The sequence below is a fragment of the Hemibagrus wyckioides genome, linkage group LG07, assembly GCF_019097595.1.
Source record: "Hemibagrus wyckioides isolate EC202008001 linkage group LG07, SWU_Hwy_1.0, whole genome shotgun sequence".
Taxonomy (NCBI): domain Eukaryota; kingdom Metazoa; phylum Chordata; class Actinopteri; order Siluriformes; family Bagridae; genus Hemibagrus; species Hemibagrus wyckioides.
This window is the reverse complement of record NC_080716.1, coordinates 7,038,744-7,064,325: the sequence shown is the minus strand read 5'-3', so window position 1 is coordinate 7,064,325 and position 25,582 is coordinate 7,038,744. Positions and strand designations below refer to the sequence as shown.

Sequence of the window (25,582 nt, the reverse complement as noted above, 5' to 3'; positions counted from 1 at the left end):
CAGGGTGCTAGTACACAAAAATATGCCATTAATAATTTAAAACATTAAAATATCCCTAAGGACATTATGGTCTATATGTTATTCATGTTTTGTTGCACGCAGTTCAAGAAATGTTTATGTCGCAAGCAGCACATTAATACTCTTAGGACTACTGCACTTTACAGAAATGTTATGATGCAAATGTCATAGAACAATAAAGACCGTCAGCAGAGCAGAATGAATGCAAGACATAGTGCCAAGCCCTGAAATCAATGATTCATGGACTATATCTACTGACAGTTAAACATAAAGGCTCATACAGAAGCCAGTACATAGACCTTGGCTGTAGTCCATTCTCAAGTTATCATGACACCAGAAACCAGAGCTGTTCAAAGACTATAGCCTAGGCTCTGTAGTAGAAATTATTAGGATTATTCTATTCACACACACATACACACACACACACACATGTGGAACTCAGGCAGACCCTGTGCTAGATATTACTGGTCTAGTATGAAAATGTTATGTATTATTGCTGTTTCAAGATTATTTTTTGCACGTTTGTGTGGCTCAAATGAAACAAAGCAGCAGCATGAGCCATAGACCCTCTAAAATCTGAATGGTGACTTTTTGGAGATGTCAAGATGTCATCACTTGAACAAAATTTTAGTTCATTATACTGTTTCATTGTTCTACAATTACCAACTCTTAAATAAACAAGAACAATTATCACAAATTTAAAAATGAATTAATGGCCTAGGTGACAAAAACAAATGCTGCCACTAATGTCATTTAGTAGTTGCCGTTTACTTACAGATTAGACATACAAACAACACAAACAATGGACAATGCATCACATTCCCAATGTATTACATCCCCTTTGGTTCATAATTTATTGGTTAAACAGCAGAACACTTTCAGCAACATACTCATTCAGCTTCACTGTAGTAAGTAAATGTACATGATCTTTTTTTTTTTTACTAAGCAATCACTGAGCCAGGACATTATTGTGCATTAGAACCTATTCCTTAAATACGTTCATCAGTCTTCTCTTTGCATTTTTGTACTTGGTGGCATTCTGTTTTACAGCACTGCTGTTAACTCACTATATAATTGCACTACTTAATGCAGATACTCTGCTGATCATAACTACTATGCTGCATGTCTGTTACTACTTACATTGTCACTTGCATTTTCTCAGAGGGCTGGAGTGTACAGTAATAATTACTTTATTTATGCAATTATTTTAATCTTAATCAATATGTTTATTTTATTAATCTTGATGGGGGTATGGTGGCTTGGTGTTTATATATACCTTTATCTGGTACTTCAGGTTCCTCCCCCAGTCCAAAGAGATGCGTTGTAGGCTTATTGGCATTTTTAAATTGTCCAGAGTGTGTGTTATTATGCCTTGTGCTTGAAGTCTCCTGGGAAAGATTCCAAGCTCCCTGCGACCCTGTGTAGGATAAGTGGACGAATGATTATTTCTTACTGCAAATAGTATCCTTTTGCTGCTGCTGTAATGTGTAAATGTCCCTCTGGGATTAATAAAGTGACCTGTATATCATAGTGTGTACATATGTAACAGATTGAAGAAACAAGGGAAATATTATTTACCACATTTACAGCACTGTTGCCCCTTTAAAATTAAGCATTAAAATAGCACAAAGAACCTCAGGAGCAAAAGTTCTTTCACAAGTGGTCATTTGAAATAAGTGCTTTCCCTCACCTTTATCTAGAAAACTATACAAATAAGTGTGATGGGTAGTCCCTCTTTAGCTTGCTCTGTATAGATTTCAGAATGGATTGCAGCCTCTCTGATCATTTGAATCTATTCTTGCTGTTCAGTGGTTTTAGCCTGGCACATTATATTGAGGATTTCTTTGCTTTCTCCCCTAGTATAACCTTCATTTCATCATTACATTGATCCTCTTTTCTGTGAGTCTGCACACACTCATGTTCACCTCACCCAGTCATTCTGACAAGATGTTACTGTTTTCATTTGGCACTTAATGTGTAATTGGTCTAAAAGATATATTTAATTCCTATTTCTTATAGGACAATTTCTCTAGTCGTTTAGCTACTTTAAAGAGGAAAAGAGGTGAGACAGCTTTCTCATGACAGGTGATAAATGTTCACAGTGAGGGACTCTACCTGCTGTATTAACACATAAGGAATAGGTTTTCCCAAGGTTAACAGATTACACATGGTGGTCATGTTTTACCAAACTTGATTGCATCAGCCTCTTTTCTCATCCCTTTCTGTTACTTCTCTCCTCCATTTAACGCCATGAATAACAGATACAATTAGCAAAGCAGATCACAGACGCTCTTTTAACATACAGAGTGAGGCAAATGGAAGTTTGTACTGGGCAGGCTATAACAAATGTTTCCATATTTTTGCAAATAGTTACAGTGCTATATAGTTACACTATGTGTTAGTGTCTGATTAATGAAACTGTCATCTGACATCAAAACAAGCGCTGATGTGAGAGTAAAGGATGAAACAGCTTCGGCTGTGGGATGCAAACTTGCTTCCAGTAGTGTCTTAATTACAGATCATAAAATACACGCTCATATATGTTGCTAATATACTGAGCAAATAAACGGAAAGCATTCAGCAGACTATACAAAACCTGAAGAACAACTAAGGAGCAGAAAATCTATCAAATATCCTAGAAAAGATGTAGAAGATAAATGGGGGGCTCGAAAGTTTGATGTGCTTTTGTCTGAGGTTACTACAAATAAAGAAGATATTTAAAGAAATATGCACAGTAAAAAGAAAGAAGGTGTAATCAGGTAGAAAGCCTCACAGCTGCTGCTGTACAGTATTTCTTCCTAAACTGTTGGCAGAAAAATATAAGCACACAATCATTTAGAATGTCAGTGTATGCTGTACTGCCTTGGTACAATTTCCCTTTACAGGATGTAAGGGGCTCAAACCTGTTCACAATACACCTGTGCATAAACTGATATCCATGAAGACATGGTTTGCCAAAATTGGTTTGGAGGAACTTGAGTGTCCTGCACAGACCCCAGACCTCAAACCGACTGAACACCTTTGGGATGAACTAAAATGACAACTTCACCCCATGCCTTCTCACTCAACATCTGTGCCGGACCTCACTAATACTCTTGTGACTGAACATGAAAATCCCACTAACACTCTCCAAAATGTAGTGAAAAGCCGTCACAGAAGATTGGAAGCTGTTGTAATAGCAAAGGGGAACTGCATTTGGAATAGAATATTCAAAAAGCACATATGGGCATGATAGTCCAGTGTCCACAAACATTCGCCATATAGTATATGTGAATTTGAATTCACAGCTTTCTATTCAAATATCAATGTGTCAAGATTCAGTCATAAACAAACAAATAAATAGATCCTTAATTCTATTTATTTGTTTGAAATGAATCAGAAACTTAGAAATGTGAAATCAATAAAATCTATTTTAGTATGAAGTTTGTGTGTGATATTGCTAATTACTCATACTACTCTGCTTCATATACTTGGTATGCTTATTGATTACATTAATATTGATTTTGATATTTAACAGTAAGGCATTTTTTTCAGATTCACATTATTTAAATATTATTCTCAAATTTATACGGATAGGTGTTGATGAATAGCAAAATTGTTGGTGAAATTTTGATGTAATTCTTTCAAAGACTTAACTGCAGGCAATTTTGTTAAATAAGGCCATATGATAATTGAATAAATAAGGTCCATATGATATCCTGCTTCCTGTACATAAACTACAATGTTTTTCCCTAGATCTGTTACCTGGAACAGCATAGCAATGCATTAAAATGTACATTATATATTTAAAATGTCATACCAGCATAAATCATTTGCAAGTGATGAAGTAGAGATAAGACCAACTGTCACCCGATAGCGCATACATTAGAGTGGATTGGTTATGCTTCAAAATCCTAAAATGGTGTATAGGATGCATGAAGTAATTTAATCTTTGTAATCCGGAGACCTTGGCTTTTGCTGAGTTACTCAAAGGAAGCAGCTTCTGTCTCAGAGGGTATGCTGCAAGCATAACACTTTCTTTTTGTGTTATGAAAAGCTGTGAGATTAATAAATTAGCTGTGATAATAATCAGTGCCAGAGCGGCCCTAACATATCCGATTGTTTAATGAAATTCAATACAGGCTTAATTGGTCACAGTGGAGGGGTGTGTGTGTGTGTGTGTGTGTGTGTTTGTGTGTGTGTGCTGGTTAAGCTTTTGTTAACTCGACAATCCACACTGTCCCTTCTTGACAGGTGTTAAGCTTCCTCCACTGAGGTTAGACTGAGAAGAAAAAGAAGAAGACTATAATTTGCATCTGTATTTTGCAGACTTTATTATCAGAGTCTTTTTTATATGTTTATTGAAACCATCCATCCATCCATCCATCCATCCATTGTCTATACCCGCTTCATTCCTAATTAGGGTCACGGGGGTTTGCTGGAGCCTATCCCAGCGCACACTGGGCAAAAGGTACACCCTGGACAGGTCACCAGTTCATCACAGGGCCACATATAGACAGACAACCACACACACTCACACTCACTCCTATGGACAATTTAGAATTACTAATCAACCTAATGTTAATGTTTTTGGACTATGGGAGGAAACTGGAGTACCCGGAGTAAACCCATGCAGGCACGGGGAGAACATGCAAACTCCACACAGAATCCGAGAAATTCGACATCTTCAATCACTAAAAAGCTTAGTTATGTGCTGGATGGCATGTGGTGTCAGCGCTGAATGAGTCAATTCTGTTCTCTTTTATGTCAATGAAATTCAGTTTCTAAATTTCTGTCAGAAAGGCCTGTGACTAGGTGATGTGTGGACCACAAAGTAACCCATGGCAAACTAACCATAGGTTAGACCATGAATAACCAATCAATGAAATTAATCATAATAATAATAATAATACTTTTAATATTATTATTATTGTTGTTGTTGTTATTATTTGCACAACGAATGCTACATGGTTGTTTTTCAGTCTGATTATTACAAACAGCTCCATTTTTAATATTTTAATTAATCTTCTTGATTAACATTACACTCACACCTTCCTTGTTAAATATAATTATTTGAAAAAGATGCTTATAGAACACTTGCATGTTTTTCATGTGCTGCATGTTATGAGTCACGCAGGAGCTGAAGCAGAGGCAGCAGCCGTACTTAAATCAAGACATTTAGTGAAAGACATTACTTGGTATCCCACAATAGCAAATAAAGCTTTACATAAATGGCTCTCATTACAAGAGAAATATCATTTAATGAATTTGTCATTAGAATAAGATTTAATTTTCTCAGATCTTTTCCTTACAATGTTGGGACCTACTACAGATGGCCAAATCATGACCAAAAGGGTAGCAATTTTTTTTGTCACCTGGTAAATGAGATCTCAGGACTTTATTGAGCCGGACATAGGAAAGCCAATCGGATAGCAATATCCTATAACCAGAATGTTGTGGACATAAATGTGCATAAAAGATGCCAAGTACTGAAGTCACTATTTAAGTAGCGTTTAGTCACACACACACACACACACACACACACACACACACACACACACACTACCCTGTCCCTCTATACAACTATAGGGCTACTGCTGACCAGATATTATTCTTGTGGTTTACTGAAGTGAGTATTGATAAAGAGCTAGAGGTCAAGGAACACATATTGATCTGTGGTCAGAGTTGCAATTTATGTCCAAACGTTATGTCAATATATATACAGGAAAGGTTTGTGTATGCAGCTGCTTAAGTCGATTTTTTTAGTGGTCCATTGATTTCCGAAAATCACCTGAGTGTACTTCACTCATGCGGATATTTCTTGATGGGAATCTGAGAGTGGTTTTCTGACTGAAGAAGGAGCTAATTTTTTCCTTTTCTGTCATATTTAATAGGGTGTGACATAAAAGCATGAGACATGAGATGAGAAAATGAGAAAATGAAAGCATTCAAATACACATTTAATAAAAGATATTGGCACATTTTATATTGGCAGTATAATGTTGAATTAATTGACATATAAGCCATGCAGACTTGGTATTATAGCATCTGTCTCAAATGAACTGATCACAAGTGGACAGCTGAACAGCATAGCCATTTATACTCGCAATTTTTGATGTGTGTCCAATAAGCACTTTTGATAGGATTTCATGTAACATTTCTGCTGAAGGAAGGATGTCATGCATATTTATCATGTCAGTCTTCCACAACTTGATTTCATATCTCATATCTCATGTACCTGTATATGCTTTTTTCAAATGCTTTAAACTACTAACAAAACCTAAATAATCTAAGATGGCAAATAGCTTCGCTCTCAGTTATAGCATTGCCTTTATCAAGTACCCTAACGTTCAGCCTCACAATAATTATGCATTTTCCAGCTAGGGCAATGATGCAGTGTATTAGACAATCCATTGTTGCTGTCTGTGATGCACTGGGAAGCTTTTGCATTCACACTAGAAATATTGTGGCTGTATGGGTGCCAAACCATCTTTGCCTTCAGTTTGAGTCATCACAATGCATCTCTGAAACCTGTTCACACCTCTACTTAACCCTGTCAACAATCAGATCACACAGGATGCATATTAAAGCCAGATGTGAGCCAGGTCTTACTTGCTATTACAGTATTAATCGTTGCAAATTTGTACAATTTAATAATAAATAATAAAAGTCAGATTTGCTCATAAGACATGCCTCTGTTTTAGGTAAACACCATCTACATGTGTGCAGCTCATGTGCAAGTCTCTGAATAATTCATAATTCTGTAGTTACACCTGAGGTCTCAGTAGCAGTGTGTGCAAATTCTGTACTAATTTTTAACTACACATGCATTATTCTGAATACAACCCACTGTGTAGGTATCATAGTGAACAATACTCTCTAACTATACTCCCACAACTTGGTCTTACAATGTCACATACATTATGTCACATAAATTGTAACCAGTAAACAATACACTTATTTAAAACCTGTTATATTGTGCATTGATGCATTGTCAGTGTTACTGTTATGCACAGCATAGTCTAGCACTGAAATTTCTATGTATTTTGGTGGTGAAAGTTTAGAGAAAAGGGGTTTCATTTTTAGGCTACAATTGTTATTATTATTATTATTATTATTATTATTATTATTATTATTATTATTATCATTATTATATTGATATGCATTTAGAACATTATTAATGACCTGAATTGTGCCTTAGCCAAAGGTTTCACCATAAAAAGCCTTCTTTCTTAAAAAAGAACTGAGGTGCATCTCAAATTCATTGTAGATTTATCCACCCCACTCACTTAACTCATCTGCCTTCACAGAAGAGAAGGTATTTTTATGAAAGGCAGAAGGATACCTCTAAGTCATGGCCCCATAGGAAACTGAGGGCTGCAACAGAGGAAGATGAAAGTAAAAAAGAAACAAGGAAATAATGCACTTTCAGAAAGGCTTGCATACAGGTTGTTAAAGAGAGTAGCATATTCATGCTTTTTGGCTCATACATTCTCTTCCTGAAACAATTTTGATGACTGTTATGTAAAGTCAGATTCATGTATATGGAATGATAAAAGTAACTAATTGGACACCACAAATAAGAAAAAAAAATTGTTATAATACATATAGTTCATTATTATCAGTATGTAAATGTTTTTTAAAGTTACCGCAGTAGATATTTGTTAATCTAATAGATCTTACTAATCTAAGAGATAAGTGGACAAATTGCTTTTCTTGAGGAAGTCTATGTTCATTTTTAATACTTACTTAAGGTGTGAATGTGTATATTTTCTTTACATGAGAGCACACTGAATTCACAAATACAGTGTTATTATTTGATTAACCTGACAACACAAAATACACAATAACAAATTAAAAAATAAAAATTAGCCCAGATACATTACAATTTATGATCTTGATTTAGTATCTTCTGGACACAATAAATCATGAGCAGGATTAACTGTCGGTGCATGATATAAAATATTTTTCATGGTTTACCCAGTTTCACACCCCTAATTCAATGTGCAAAAATAGGAAATGCTAAATCAAATTATATCCAGATCAGTTTGCCGTGATTAATGGGATAATTAATAAACAGCCTGGTCTACTCATGCAGCAGTGTGTGTATATATATATATATATGTATATATATATATATATATATATATATATATATATATATATATATATATATATATATATATATATATATATATATATATATATATATATATTTACTGTTAATATAAACTACTATTAGATGTTATTTGTTATATGTATTTTTATCATTCACATATAATATTATATTATTATAATATTATTTCTTTTTATTTATTTTATTGTTACATTGTCTTATGTGTTTATTTGAACATTTTATTGCTGATAACAGCAAAGGAAAAAAAAAATCTATCCCCTAATCTTCTAAGACTTGAAGATATGTGCTTGTTTAGATACCATTACCCCATAAACTACACTCAGGTAATTCAACAGGCCACTCAGAAAATCATCTTAAACACCAGAGTAAGCTAATCAAGACAGCATAAATCTTGATGTATCTTCAGTCACCAACTGTGAATATGGCATAAATTGTGCTTCTTTTCTTCAGACATATGCATTCAACAAAAAAGTATAATAGAATGTATAGGAAGTGTTGCCAAAATTTCTTTTTTTAGTGAGTTATAAAATTAACAGTTTCTGAGCCTAAATCAAAGGCTAAGTTACAAACAAATCTTTCCTGTAATTACCTGATTAGCTTTTGTAGCAAATGTTCTTACTGATGTTTACCAGCCAATTTAATCACTTTTATCTTACAATACTACTGTTATCTTACAAAACTCAGAAAGGAACAGTTTGGTATAAATAAAAAATTGTGCACTGCCTATAAATAAAATGTTTTTAGATTTTCAAATCTCTATTAGATTTGCCACCTTACTTTTAAATGAAGGCAGTACACAAATGCAGTACTTTAAAAAGGTCACAGTGTCAGCATAATACTTGCTAATATGCCATTTATAGTTGGAATATGTGTACCACACTCTCATGCACAGACATTCAAAACAGAATGAAAGACTTTGCATTTGATTTGTTTACACTGATGTATAAAGTGTTACCTCCTGAGTCATGGCTGAGGGAAATGAACAGGCACCAATGATCCTGAAAGACAAGGCAATTTAGCAGGTCTAATGAGAGTAGAACAGAGATATAATTGGGAGGGGGGGGGTCGAGCTGCCTGTGAAGAAGGAAGATGTGAAGAAGACAGAAAAACAAGAGACCATATTCTTTCTTACAGACTCAAGGTACAGTAGGACCTTGATTCACGAACACAATTTGCTCCTCAACTTTGTTCGTGTTCCAAAATGTTCGTGACCTAAAGTTAATTTCCCCATAAGGTTTAATGGGAATACGATTAATTTGTACATGACCCCTCCGAACCATTATAAATTATGTATTTTATGTTTTATTTTACACAGATAATATTAAACAAAGTGCAACCTTAATATATCTAATAATATAATTTATATTAGTAAACTAAAACTAAAAAAACATTTAAAAAGTGAACACTTACGTTGGCTGATGCGACTTCTGGCTTGACGGACGAGAGAAGAGGAGGGTGGGTGGGGAGGAGGTTATTGCACAGAGGGAGAGATTCATCTCTTCTGGGTTTTTTTTTTGCACTTTTAATCACAAACTTACCCAGTGTCTGTTGCTTTTTCCTTCCTAGCATAACTGTTCTAAAATGATTCATTAAATTTTCATTGACCATGTTCATGATCCTGTTCGTAACAATTTTGTTTGGATGGTACAACTCAAGGAAACACTGGACATCACTCCACTTTTCCATTACTCAAGACCGAAATCAAAAACAGACTAAGCATGGGTGGAAGTGCGTGGGAAGTGCGTGGGAGATGTACAGTACCCTACAATAACAAGATGGCGGCCCCCATAGCGGCTCGGATGCACCCACATGAGATGAGCGATTGCCCGCATTTTTCAAATGTTTGTGAATCAAAAATGAGTTCGTGAATCAAACAGCATTTTTATATATATTTTTGTTCGTGAATCAATTTGTTCGTGGGTTAATGTATTCATGAATCAAGGTCCTACTGTATGTGTTTCAAGGTATTTGCAATTTAACATGTGTACATAAGGGTTATGGAGTTGCTTTCTTCACTCCAGTGTGCGCTCTTCCTGGACAATAACACTCATGGCATTTCTTGTCACATGCCCATAAGGAGAGGTGGGGGGGGCAGAGACAGAGAGACAGACAGTTTTGTGCAGCTGTGAGGGAGACACCTGACTGACTTCATACACCGCATCAACCTTTAAAAACATTTTATCGAGCCAAAATCCCACACCTAAAAAATAACCATCTCCAGCATCAGGTTTACTTAGATATAATGTAGTTACTTTTTATGGGTTTGTGGCTTACACAAACAAGTGTTACTTTTCTTTTGAGGTTTTCCTTTGACTACTATAGCAGCAATTAATAATGAGCTGTAATACTTCATATACATGCAGGCTGTCTACTCTGTGTGGTTATGCATACCCTGGTTTTTCATGGGCAAAATATTATACAGATGAATGCAAAATTCTAATCTGAGACCACATTTCCTGTATAAAACATGGATAGATCTTAACAATGGGTAATTTAATGGGTAATTTAAAATGGATTAAATTAACAATGGGTACAAATGAAACCCCTAGATAATAGTCGGTTAATTTCCTTGCTTAAAGCAATGACCACATGAGAAGTCAGGAAAGAAGTCTTTTTTTGCTTTAGTGATTGCTAGCTCAAGCTGTATAAACTGTGGTACTTCAGGGTTTGTTTGTTTTGTGTGTGTATTCATACTCATTAGCCATGCATTCATACAGTATACATCAAACTCCCCCCACATGCACATTTTTTTGACTGTGTGTATTTTGTGTAGTTTTAGATGTATAACAACTTTGCGTATGAGAAAGGTGCCTGCACAACCCGTGTGAGGGTGACAGGTGTTTTTGGAACGCATTAAGAGTCATGCTTAAGTAAACTGACAGATAATAAGACTTTAGTCTAATAATAAGATATATTAGATATATAAGATTATATGCACATATTCGCACAGATTGTATCAGTGCATTAAATAACTCCACACTGTCATCTGCCATCTTATGAATTTGCCATGCTTTCTATAAATGGTGGATTAGATACAAAATTTAATTCCATTTTGATTTTGCTTCTTCAGGCATTGGTTTCTAGAACCAGCACTTACTATGGCAATTAGCTTTTCTAATTGCTTCTCTTCAACAATTGGCCAATGTACTATCAGTCTTCTCAAGGCTATGGAGATTGGACACTGCAAATTCCTGCTTATTTATCATTATCCTATGTGACTTGTGTTCTGTCACAAATGCTTGAACTCAAGACATGAATTAGTGAGTTATTATTTATTATTAGGAATGTGATCTCAGTGACTTTGACAGTTACATGGTTGTTATAAACCGTGGCATTGTTGAGAGATGGGGTGATTTGAGTATTTCAGAAACTGCTGATCTCCTGAAATTTTCAGGCAGAAGAGTCTCTAGAGTTTACACAGAATGGTGCAATAACATACAGAAAGCAGCAGTTCTACAATCAAAAAAAGCCTTGTTTATGAGATAAGACTGAGGAGAATGGCCAGATTAGTTCAAACTGACTGAAAAGCTATAAAATAAAATAAAACTCAAATAACTCCATATTTAAATAAACTGAACATCTTCACACTTCATTAAGGCTCCTCATACATACACTTTGGACTATACCATGACAACAAACATAAATAATAGTTGGTTTCATCCTATAATTGAACTAGTATTTCTTTTGATGTTGCTACAAATTATGTTAGTATTAGTGAATATTAAGTATTTAACATTCTAAAAACTAAATATATCTATCCACTTCCTCTGTGTATTTGTACAACACTGTATTTTTCACTGGACTGTAAATATTTACATGATTGAGTTAATTGCCAGTTATTTAATTGATTCAATAATTAATCAATAATTCACACATAAATAAGTCTGATGATAACATTAGTATTGATTTATGAATATTCATCACTATCCTAGAAAGCAGGTACTTGTGTTGGTATTAGTACTGCTGTAAAAGCAGAGTAATTAATAACATTCATAATGAAATTATTTTATTTTATAGCTTCTATCTTATTCTAACTTTCTGTGAATGGTTTAACTTTCCTTTATCTTTCACTAGTTTCTTAATCTTCTGCAATTCAATACATAATTGCTAGTTGTTTATTCTGTCAGTTCCCTCAAGGAATAGGATGATGGACATGACATGCCTGAATTGGTTTGGAGTTGACAGGGGACATGGATGAAATCGAAGCATTGTTAGGAGCAATGCAACAGAGCACTAAAGTGCAGAGCTTGGGGGAGCTGAGAACAGTTGCTTTGATGTAGAAACAATACCTGATTTTCAGTGGCTGCATGTCTTTCTTTTTGAGGTCGACCTTGTAGGACAATGAAAATAGTCTTCCACCTGAGCATTCTGTACGTCAAAGTGTAACCCAAAACAAGCAATGGTTGCCTGATTTGGAAAAACTAAAATTAATTGTCCATTTAATGCAATATATTATATACCTGACCAGTAGAGCAGTCTAAGTCAGTGACTGTGCTATTCTACAGTGTACGAGTTTCATAAAGGAGCTCAGTGTATCTATGTATAACGTTAATATAAAATAGCTTATACACTCTATACACAGCAAGTGTAAGTCTAACACCATGGTGTATTTACTCTCGGCCCTCATAATACCAATGACAGGTTCAGAGATCATGCAGACTGGTCATTCCAGGCGATTCATCCCCAGCCCAGGATCTTGCATTATCTCTGAACAACTCAATAATTTCACCTTCAGCCACTACTCACAACCTTGGGGTAATCATGGACAGTCAACTGTCCTTTTCTTCCAATGTTGCTAATGTGACACGCTCATGTCGGTTTCTTCTGTACAACATCCGAAGGATTCGACCATTCCTATCCACACAGGCTCCTCAAGTGCTTGTTCAGTCTCTGGTTATTTCGAGACTGGACTACTGCAACTCTTTACTGGCAGGTCTTCCTCTGAATGCAATTCGTCCACTGCAAATGATCCAAAATGCAGCTGCACGGCATGTATTCAACCTGCCTAAGTTCTCCCACACCACCCCACTGCTGCGTTCCCTCCACTGGCTTCTGGTAGCTGCACGCATCAGATTCAAAACGCTGATGCTTGCCTACAAAGCCAAGAATGGACCAGCACCATCTTACCTCAAAGATCTTATTACTCCTTGCACTGCTCCTCGCTCCCTCAGGTCCACTAGCACTGCCCGACTGGTCCCACCATCTCTCAGGGTAAAATTTCATATAGACTCTTCTCTTTTCTGGCACTGAGGTGGTGGAATGAACTTCCCATAGATGTCCCACTGACTGTCTTCAAATGACATCTAAAGACCTAACTTTTCCTGAGCACTTAAACTAGCTCATATTTTTCCCTGAATTTATGTATTGTTATATGTTTAAAAAAAAAAAAAAAAAAAAAAAACCCACACAAACACACCAACTCATTTTTAGGCTAATAGTATCCTAAGTCTGTAACCTATTGAACCAGTGTTAATATATTCATTGATAGAGACTTAAAGCACTTTTTTATGTCGCTCTGGACAATGCCAGAAATGTAAATGTACAGGCAGGACTACAAGTTATGAAAGTGATGGCCACAGGGTAGGGGAAATAAATGGTATTTTAACACAAATGAGATGGTAGGTTTTGCTAGCTTAATTGACATTGCCATAATCTGGTAAAAATCATTTTATGCCACTTGGCACAGGTGCCCTGCCAGGTCTTTGGCACAAACACTGAACAACTGCAGATTCATTTTAATCATGGAACATCACTGAAAAGAGGAGCAAAACCCAAGCCCATTGAGCATACCAATAGTGATGAACCAACAGAAGGATTGGATATGTAGTGTCTTAATTAATGCAGATTTTGCTGTTTTGAGTCACATTCCACTTAGAAAAAAAGGATCCGCTTTAATGCTAAATGCTACTCTAGGGAATGCATTGTCTGGGAAATGCATTAGCAATTATTACAAACCCTAATGATGACTTTGATACAGGGGTTCCACTTCTTCCAGAAAGATATTTATCATGCAGTTTGTAACATTATAATTTGCAGAATTAAATAGAGAATGAACAGTATACATTCACTAGTGACAAACCTAATATTAATATTAACTTTATGTACTGTATGCATTTCATGCAATGTTTTATAATACATACATTATTATTAAAATGCTGCTATCTCAATCTAGCAAGTACCATGAAGCATCTTTTCTTGCAATCATCCTTGCAGAACAGCTGGATATGAGACACAAATTGCCTCTACCACCTCCAGGCAAACCATTTTCCTGTCTTTGAGCCCAAATCTTGCTATTATATCTTTCCTCCACAAAATAATTTCTAGGATTTGTATGTCAATTATACATGCATTTAATGAGTACACACACACACACATATTTTCTTAAACATAAGAAACATAAGAATTGTTTATTTGTGTATATAGTACTTCTATGTTTTTTCTCCAGTGAGGTGTGGGTAATCTTTGTTCAGTGATGCCACTGTTTACAGCATTGAATTTCACACCTTACTTTCTAATCCTTACTAAGAAATGATTTATACAACAGCTTTTAGGAATATTATTAATTACTATTAACCACTGTCCTTTTCTTAATTAGTTTCCTATGATGGACTAAATTAGCATTATTCTTTTTTCTTTATGCCTTTTAGACCCAGAGCCATGATGTGTGGGTCCATAAAAGTACTATGTCCTCTGATGAGCCTAGCATTGCTGTTCCTTAGTATTCATGCTGTGCCAGCCCACAAGGACAAAACAGTATGGACAGCTAGGATCAAAAGGCAAGCCACAGATGGTAATGGAAACACCAACAATCAGAGCCAGCCTATGATATTCAACCACGTGTACAACATTAATGTGCCACTAGAGTCCCTGTGCTCAGTGGATCTGGACTCAAAGGGATCCACAGGGAGTGATAAATCAGGTGAAGTGTATGAAGAGGAATCAATGGACTCGGAAAGCCAGGTGACTTTCACCCACCGCATCAACATCCCCAAGGCAGCATGTTCATGCCCGGCTTCAGCCATGCTGCAGCAGCTAGCCAGTCGCATAGAGATGCTGGAGAGAGAAGTTTCACTGCTCAGAACACAGTGTAGCGGTGCTTGCTGTGGGGATAACTTAGTCCTTGGTGAGTCCAAGATAAATAGATTGGCTTTTTTTGTTTACTTGTTTGTTTGTTTGAATATTTTATTTTATGTTTGTTCTTTAATAATTCTACAAGACATTTTCATGCATTTTTTCAAACTTGGAAAGTAATCTGGGGATGATTGTTAAACTCCACCTCATTAATAATATAAGATACACAGTATTTAAATATCATTTTCTGTTTGGAACAAAATTATCTGTTTTAAATTGGTACTAATGGAAGAACAGCTGATATGAAACGTCATGAATCAGGCTTAATTTCAGTCATTAAGTCATCAGTTATTTTTAAATTATTAAAATTTCCATTTCTTAAAATTCACATCCGAAGAACAGCTTATGACTATGACTCACCTCCATGCATCAGTGGATAATTGTATTGTGTACCACAGAGCCTTGCACCTCTTAAGCACTCCTGCTGTGATAATATTCATAATAGGACTCCTCTTCACAATATGATCATATCAAACATTTAACACATTTATTATTACAAAGTTCTTTTTTCTTTATACAGTTGTCAGCTTATTATAGGTGATTATAAAGTGGGTGATTAGCGAGTGGATGGGTATACCTGTGTGATAATGCAATGAGTGAAAAATAGGTGTGTGATAAATATGTGTGTAATATTATGTAAATATGAATTGTTGATTCAGGTTTGTCTGGGGCTAGATTTCAAACTGTGTGTTATTAGTAAATGTTAACTAATAAATTACACTACATTAAAACACATTAAAACACATTTTGTAACAGTTCAGCTTTTGTTAACAGTCCATTAATTTTTTAACATGATTTTTAGGTCAAATAATCTCTTAGTGATTATGTAATATTGCTGCCTAACTGCACAAACAAGTGATGTAATTACTTTTAGCCATTAAAAACGTCAGCATCGTATAGTAATTAGACACATGATAAAGCTTAAGACTCTGTAGCAAATTTTTACCTCTCTTTTACTCATAGTAACTGAAATGATTTTCAATCATGTACTTTTTTTCAGTTCATTTAATAGTGAAGGAATATATTGTATTGGTAAAGGAAAACAATCATTCTTCAGTAACGGCATTATGCTCATTAGGGGGGCATGGTGGATCCAAAGCCAGTGGCAGAGGCAGAACTATACCCTGGATAGAATACTAGCACATCACAGGAACTATGCAAACATATTCATACACTTAAATATACCTAGAGGCAATACAGTTTCCAGTCCACCTGCCAGCAGGTATTTAGAAGGTGGGAAGAAATCAGTGAACCTAGAGGAAACGCATGCAGACAAGAGGAGAACATGTGAAACCCTACACAAATAGTATCTTAGGTTTAAACCAGGGGCCCAATAGCTGTGAGGTCGGAAACCATGATTCCGTTAATAAAACACTCTCTTTAATAATGAGAACACGTGTGAGAAACTACATTTATACCTGTCATTCTTGAACAAAATCTTTGGGGTATAACTGAGCTGACATGTTAACTCTCTGGAGCTGTAAAGAAGGAAAACAGCATTTGTCTAAAACATAATGCTTCACTATATGTTTTGATAATAGTGTCTAGGGTTAGAGGCAATTGTAAACATTAAAACAGAATAATACATTTTGTGTTATTTTCTTCCTAGGTCGGCTGGATTTTGGCCCTTATTGCAGTGGACATGGCACCTTCAGCATGGATGTTTGTGGCTGTGTGTGTGATGAAGGCTGGATGGGTAAAAACTGCTCAGAACCACAATGTCTTGGGAACTGCTCTGGTCAGGGTGTGTGTGTTGAAGGCGAGTGTGTGTGTGACACTGACTTCAGTGGAGAAAACTGCTCAGAGCCTAGATGTCCTGGAGACTGCTCGGGCCAGGGTGTATGTATTGCTGGAGAATGTGTGTGTTGGGAGGCCTACACTGGAGATGATTGCTCCATGAACAGATGCCTGAATGACTGCTCTGAGCAGGGGCTCTGTGTCAATGGAACCTGCCAATGCAGGCTGGGATTCCTTGGTGAAGATTGCTCACGTATCTCCTGCGCTAACAACTGCAGCCTCAAGGGAGAATGTAAAGGTGGATTTTGTGTGTGCCAGGAGGGTTACATGGGAGACGAGTGTGCTTCAGGTGGGTGCGATTATCCAAGCTTCATGCATTGAGAACAGAATATAATCAGAATACAATCATTCCAAAGAGATACCTGAGTACCTGTATTTAAAGAAATATATTTTTGGATTAAAAAAAATCTGAATTGTCATTCCCAAAGGTTAAAAATTATCCTTCCAAATACATTGTCTCATCCAAACATGAATGATGCATGCACATACACTGACCCTTAAAGACTAAAACACAAACAAATAATAATAATAAAGTTAAATTAAATGTTTGTAATGACAGGAAATGAGTAGGAAGATTTAATGGGCGTACACAAATCAATGTGGGCTAGCTACCAAGTACCTGACTTAAGTGTGTCTTTTTTGGGATCTATTTCCACTAGCGGAGAAAAAAAATAAACAAAGCATTTGGCTATATTGTGTCTAAAATGTCACTTAGTCAGTATTAATTTTTTATACTGTTGTAAAGAAGCAGTATCACACAATCATGTGCTTATATATGAATATGTACAACACTGATGAAATATGGCCAAATCACAGCAACTCCAATATTCCATATAATCTCACTAAAATATAAGAAGCTTAACACTTACAATTTATTTTGTCTTTCAAAATATTCAATATTCTCTAATAAACACAATACAGATGATGTAAACCTCAGCAACTCACTAACAGAAAGTCTAAAGCATCCATTATACAGTCACTGATAGAAACCGAATTTAAACATTAGTTACATTGAAATGCTTTGTTATATGGACTGCTTGATACTGCTGGATACATAAAGTGAAAAGGCTTCAGAAATGTGTTCAGTGAGATCTGCTTTATAATTGATCACATAAGGTTCCCCCAGCATGTTACAAAACAAATTTTTGGCTTCTGAGAGTTTCTATTTCTGTCTCTTGCTGTCTCTTTTGATGTAATTCATGTGATGACTGCACCTTAAGTATTCTTTATATGCATCAGCATGATGCCTTATAGTAGAAGTATAAATCACCCATTACAGATTTTCAGTCGGGATAGAAGATAGAATCATTTTAAAGTGAGTTCAGATCTTTCACCAAATTACTACTTAAATGTTTAAATCTTGTAGGGGATAAGGAATGATTCTAGAAAACCACACCAAATCCATGCACAAGGCTACCTCAAGTAAAAGAGCAGCTGCACACCAAGCACCAGCAATTAAACCCCCCGCTAAAGCCTCTGCACACACTGAAGCTATAAAATTGGTGATGTCTGAGTTTAACATCATTCATTTGTTGAAAGTCACATTCAACTCAGAAGGTTCTTCACATTAGTCAGGCCTGGGCAGTTTCTGAATAGTGCTCACTTGCTTTTATGGTTGTTCTGAGAAACAAAAAAGAGAGGAAAAAACAGACTTTATTGCTGAAAACAGCTGTCACCTCATGAGAAAGAAGAGCAAGATGAAAGAGAAAATGGGCAAATCACACTACCAATTCAATGCTATTTGATTCTCAGGTTCATGAATACGTGGTTGAGGCAAAATTGCTCATTTTTTTTTCAACTGAGGGGAAAATCACAAGGGTGTTGGCAGAAAGAGTGAGCAATTCTAATGTTCAACTCGGGTGCTTTAAGCTTTAGGAGCAGCATGAAGTGACATTTTCAATTCAGACAAGTGATAGCAAAATGAAGCAGTTCTGTAAAATGGGAAGTTAATTATATGGAATTTAATGTGTGTTTCAGTCAGTGCCTACAGCCGTGATCATTCTCTGGTCCCAAACCATCATACAACACAATTTTCCAGTTACATTGAAATGATCACTAATCCTCTGTTCATGGCTAGCATTGCAAGCCGAGCTGCACAGCATGGTAACCCGCAGTGCTATGGCATATGTATCATTTCATCTGTTTTTTGTTTACATTTCCACGTTTGTTTTGGTTCATGTCTTTGATATTTTTTTCTAGTTAAAACCTCACCTTTTGTACAGCAAATATTCATCCAGATTCCACAGTGTTCTGCCCAAAACACTTATACACACTTTGCAAAAATAATTGGCATATTCTGTATCAAAAACAAAATAATTTACAGGAATATAGACAGAGAGTTGCATTAAGTGGTTTTCTTAGTATTTTTCAATAGTTCAAGTGTACAACACACACACACACACACACACATTTTCAGCTTTATGATGCAGCAGTTGGCCAGAATAAAAAATGGAGGTGGCTCCATCTCAGTCACTGCAGCATATGGCCAAAAGCCACACTGCTAATTAAAATTATCTTGAGCAAGACTACTCAGTGAGCTGTGTCCAGCTGTGCATGTCTCATGTCAGCACTAAAAATAACCTTTTCAAAGGATTATTCACATCAACATCATCTTGGAGAACCTTTTTTTCTGGTGGTTTAGAAGCTAAGGGTAAAAATAATATTTCCTGAATATCGGAATAAAAAATCCATTCAAAGTAAAAACATTTAGCTATTTTGCTGCTGACAATTATGCAATCTGCCAAACTTGCATTGTAAGACACTTCACTCCTGCCATCAGGCAAGCTTCAAGGCAGCTTTCTGTTAGCTTTATTTATACATGTTGCTGAGTGTGGTCAAGACAATCTTCTATGTCTGATGAGTGCACCACAGAATCTGCTTTGTATGGCAGAGCCACTCTTTAGACCTGCTGGAAGCTTTGGAATCACAAATACAGCACTGTGAAACAAATGGTCATTGTGGCACTTTTGCCTCACCACAGTTGGTTCCATCTGCCCAGTGCTAAGAAGGGAATCATCTGATTCACACTAACTATAGGCAGGTAAAGCCAGAACAACACACTCCAGGTAGGAGGCAAGTACCTTTCATCTATCTAACTGCATGTGCCCTTATACCACTATAAATTTTTGTGGAACACACCTTCGAACAGCAGGGTACCGGGATTTTACAGAATGGCAACTACATCAGATCCAAGTCGTGTTGCAGGAATACAAACTGCAGTTCTGCCACCAGCCACCGGTCTTTTCAGAGCTTAATGGCAATCTCAAACCCTGAAAAAAATTGTTGCCATGTCCCACGAAGATGCAATAGAAAATTTGTAGACACCTATTCAACTTCCTTGCTCGTAGAAAGGATGGTGATTTTTGTCCAATTTTTGTTTTGAGAACAATTTCTGAAACCCTCTCCCCTTCCAAATGCAGATATAGTTCAGGACATGCAGGCATAGGACTTGTTCAGGTCTGTGTTTAATTATGCGGCTTATTATCATTTTCCCTGATGTGTTCCTATCAAAAGGAATCATCCCCATCAGATGGAGTTAATCACATTCCTTGCAGGCTGGGGGGTTGTGAAGTCTGGCCCCCTGGTGTAAGGTCCAGCTGGCATTGTAGACCATCTGGACTTCAAGTTCTTGATGGTCGGCACAGGGTGTCAAGCGACTCTTTCAGCCTTGCTCTCCCAGCTTTCTAACTCTTAGAGCATCTCCACAGGTGGATTAATTCATGACTGGAAAAAGTTTAATGAGGCACCAGTGCTAAGTCAAGCTGTTTTCTTAATGATCTTCACCTCATCTGCTGGACTTCATCTGCTGGACCTAGTTCATTGCCTAATTAAAAGAATCCCTACTTTTCTCAAGGTACTACCAGAATATCTCAATCTAAACTAAAGATATACAGTATCTCACAAAAGTGAGTACACCCTTCATATTTTTGTAAATATTTTATTATATCTTTTCATGTGACAACACTGAAGAAATGACACTCTGCTACAATATAAAGTAGTGAGTGTACAGCCTGTATAACAGTGTAAATTTGCTGTCCCCTCAAAATAACTCAACACACAGCCATTAATGTCTAAACCGTTGGCAACAAAAGTGAGTACACCCCTAAGTGGAAATGTCCAAATTGGGCCCAGTTAGCCATTTACCCTCCCCGGTGTCACATGACTTGTTAGTGTTACAAGGTTTCAGGTGTGAATGGGGAGCAGGTGTGTTAAATTTGGTGTTATTGCTCTCACGCTCTCTCATACTGGTCACTGGAAGTTCAACATGGCACCTCATGGCTCTCTGAGGATTTGAAAAAAAAGAATTGTTGCTCTACATAAAGATGGCCTAGGCTATAAGAAGATTGCCAAGACCCTGAAACTGAGCTGCAGCACTGTGGGCAAGACCATACAGCGGTTTTACAGGACAGATTCCACTCAGAACAGGCCTCGCCATGGTCCACCAAAGAAGTTGAGTGCACGTGCTCAGTGTCATATCCGGAGGTTGTCTTTGGGAAATAGACGTATGAGTGCTGCCAGCATTGCTGCAGAGGTTGAAGGGGTGGGGGTGAGCCTGTCAGTGCTCAGACCATACACCGCACACTGCATCAAATTGGTCTGCATGGCTGTCGTCCCAGAAGGATGCCTCTACTAGAGATGATGCACGAATAAGAAAGCCCGCATACAGTTTGCTGAAGACAAGCAGACTAAGGACATGGATTACTGGAACCATGTCCTGTGGTCCGATGAGACCAAGATAAACTTATTTGGTTCAGATGGTGTCAAGCGTGTGTGGCAGCAACAAGGTGAGAAGTACAAAGACAAGTGTGTCTTGCCTACAGTCAAGCATGATGGTGGGAGTGTCATGGTCTGGGCCTGCATGAGTGCTGCCGGCACTGGGGAGCTACAGTTCATTGAGGGAACCATGAATGCCAGCATGTACTGTGACATACTGAAGCAGAGCATGATCCCCTCCCTTCGGAGACTGGGCCACAGGGCAGTATTCCAACATGAAAATAATGGTGCTGGAAAATAATGGTGGCCACACAAAATATTGACACTTTGGGCCCAGTTTGGACATTTCCACTTAGGGGTGTACTGACTTTTGTTGCCAACGGTTTAGACATTAATGGCTGTGTGTTGAGTTATTTTGAGGGGACAGCAAATTTACACTGTTATACAGGCTGTACACTCACTACTTTACACTGTAGCAGAGTGTCATTTCTTTAGTGTTGTCAAATGAAAAGATATAATAAAATATTTACAAAAATGTGAGGGGTGTACTCACTTTTGTGAGATACTATATGTCGCATTCAATGCAGAGAACCAATGAGCTCTAGATGGCATGTCTTATCAGCCTTATATAACTTAAAGCACCCATAGACAGGTCATCTATGTCTATAGGTCTAGCCCAGGGTCTACATCACCAGCTGAGTCACTTCTTAATGCAATAGCTAGGGCACATGTGCATTTTATGCTAGGGCACATGGGTGTTGTATGCCCTTAAGCAAAGGCAGGTGATGAGCAAGAGATGGGTATGGTTTGATAAACGGTCCTAGTATGTTTTCTATTATTTTTATTTTAATAGATACAGAGGCATGCAAATGTTTGGACACCCTGGTCAAAATATTTGTTACTTTAAATAGCTAGGCGAGTAAAAAATGACCAGACTTTCAATAGGTATAAAGATGCTACATTTCTTTAATATTTTAGCCAGATTTCTGTTTACATTTTTTTTTTGTTAACAAAGAAAGAAAAGGACGTGAAACAAAGGTTTGGGCATGCCCTTTGGCAAGTATCACAGCATATAGATACTTTTGTTTTGGGGGATTTTTTGCTTATTTTCCTTGCAAAAAGCTTCTAGTTCTGAGGTGTGTTTAGGATCATTCTCCCACTGTATAAGCAATCCTCTCTTCAATTTTTTTTTTTACAGAGGATGTACAGACTGTTTCCAAGATTCAAAATAATTTAATTGAAACTAGTCTTCCCTCTACTACTGAAATGTTTCTGTGGTACTGCACTGTGTCCTTATGTCTCCAAACATACCTTTGATCATGGTTGCAAATAAGTTCAATTTTAAATTTCTCGTTAATTTGATCTACTCACTGAACTATTCCCAGGAACAAATTAACAGATCTAGGTGCCCAAACTTTTGCATTCCAGTGTATCTAGGGGTATGCTGGATATGACTCATATTAGAAATATTGAAGGCAATTTTATTTAATTTTTAACATGCCAGATGGAAAATTGACATTAAATTAAATACTTTCTTTATAAGTACTATTTCATCATTGACTGTGTTCAAAGGACTTTAGCTATTGTAATAAAATTTCTGTGTTAAACTATCCTGTTCTGGCTTTATAAAATTAAACATATGGGTTTTTTTTCTCTTTATATATCCAGAATACTTGAAATAAATGAGCGTGAGTTTTAAATAAGGTTACATCTAGCAGCAAGATGCAGAAATATTTTTCTACAGTTTGTGTGCATTCTGAAATCTTACTGATATCTCAACCATGATGTACTGTACTATAGGTGAAAATCTCAATTCTGTTATAGCATGAAATTATGACTCTTATGAGAGTCTGAAAACTGCTGATAGAACAAATCTGCTTTTTTATAAGTAACTACCTTAGATCAATGTTTTAGCTCCTAATAAAAAAGAAAATGAGAAAGTGTCACTTTATATCATTGGCAAAAATATATCAAATTGATATAAATTTTAATTAAGCTTATTTACTTGTCCTATTTTGAAAATGTGTTGCAAGCCTTGCAAGTTGTTACAACGAGTTGCATGAGGAACAGGACAGACTGTGTGCTAAAAAATCCCAACTGGCAAGGAAAACAGTCTGCTATCATTTGATTTAACACACCATTAAGTCTGTTTTTTTTAAAGCAACATTACTGTCTTCTAGGGGACTGCTGTTTTTGTTGTTGAAGGTTGGTCATGGTCAAATGCTTCACTACAGCTGCAAAGTATGCAGAAATTGAGAGTGTACAAATATTAGGGGCTCATCTGACAGACTGTACATGAATTTATGTGTGCTGACTACTAATGAAGCACACAATTTGGCCTCTTTGCTATAAGCTCACAGGGTAATTAATATCTAAGCATTAATAGGATGGGAGCTTGCACATGTTCTACTTTCTCATAGGTTATACTATACCTACCAGCTTAATAAATGATGGCTTTATGATGATGGTGTGTACTGGATATACTCTATTATACTGTATGCCACTATGTGACTGTTTTGGAAAGTTTCATATTGGCACTGGCAGTTATTTATAACTTACATATGTAAATAACATTATGTTAAATGACAAATACTAGAATGAATGAATCAAAACAAAACATAATTAATCACTGAATCCTACTTTCAGATAATGTTGGTTGACTGATTGACATCTGTCAAGATGTTTGTCAAATTTTGCTTTTAACTTTTAAAACTTCTTTTTTAGTCCTTTTTATACCATATGTACGGATACTATTACTTACACTTCCCCATCCTTCTGTCCTTGCAGTGGCACCACCCATGAATTTGCAAGTGCGTAGGGTGACAGAGCGTACGATTGACATAGAGTGGAAAGGGTCATCAGTTGTAACAGACTACTTGATCACTTATGTTCCAACAAGCCTTGGTGGACTACAGCTGGAATTGCGAGTTCAAGGAAATGTGACAAACACCACCATAAATAAGCTGGAGCCAGGTCTGGAGTACAACATCAATGTGTACACAGTCATTGACAATGTCATCAGTGTGCCAGTCAGCACTGTGGCCTCAACCTGTAAGTTCATTGTTTTTGTTTGATTAGATTTTAGTTTTATTAATCAAATAACATTGTAAAAAAAGGGGGTTATTTCTCTTAGTCTGATATTGTTGACAAAATTTGACTTTGCAAAGCTGAATATCTATATATAATCTGCAACTATTGCTGTACACTGTGCATGAAGTGTTTCGGGAGATTTCTTGTAAAATCTGTAAAATCTTGTAAAATCTAATGTAAGGTTTGCTTACATTATAGACTTATATGACTTTATGCAAAGCAAGTTATCCGTCAGGCATAATACCACCCAAGCATATAAGATCAATTTAAGGTTCATATAAGGTTCAGTTCAATATGTAATTTTAAAATATATAATATTCAAAATTAAACATTTTAAATTGAGGAAGCCAGAGGTGGCAAGGAAAACTCCTTGATATGATATGAGGGTGAAATGATGACATAAGGAGCAATAATTAGCACACAAATGGTATCATAGTCATAATAGTTAAGCTTTTAAGGGTATCAGTTCTATCAACAGTTTCAAATGCAAGTTTGATAAGGCTGGATGCAGTATTATGCAGTGTATTTGTTGAACATACACAATCACACCATGTCTTGCCTGCAAATAAACCACTGGCCTGCATTGTCAGATGAATAAGATTTGATTCATGCCACTTACTGGAAAGCAAGTTGGCATAATTCTCCAGCATCCTTTGCATGCACTCACTGCTTGTCAACCTTGTGCAACTAAACAAGAACTGCCAATGCCCAGAATTC

At 36.5% G+C, this 25,582-nt stretch overlaps 1 protein-coding gene across 2 annotated transcripts in view; it reads left to right on the top strand.

Annotated features, from left to right (window-relative positions):
• The window catches only part of tnr (tenascin R (restrictin, janusin)), a 129,041-nt gene that overhangs the window by 58,968 nt on the left and 44,491 nt on the right, over positions 1–25,582 (top strand). For both annotated transcript variants that reach the window (XM_058396034.1, XM_058396033.1), the window contains exons 2-4: positions 14,782–15,257; positions 16,875–17,351; positions 24,563–24,826. In XM_058396034.1, coding sequence (XP_058252017.1) covers positions 14,792–15,257; positions 16,875–17,351; positions 24,563–24,826 — 1,207 coding nt within the window. In that variant the 5' untranslated portion in view covers positions 14,782–14,791. The remainder of the gene's footprint in view (positions 1–14,781; positions 15,258–16,874; positions 17,352–24,562; positions 24,827–25,582) is intronic.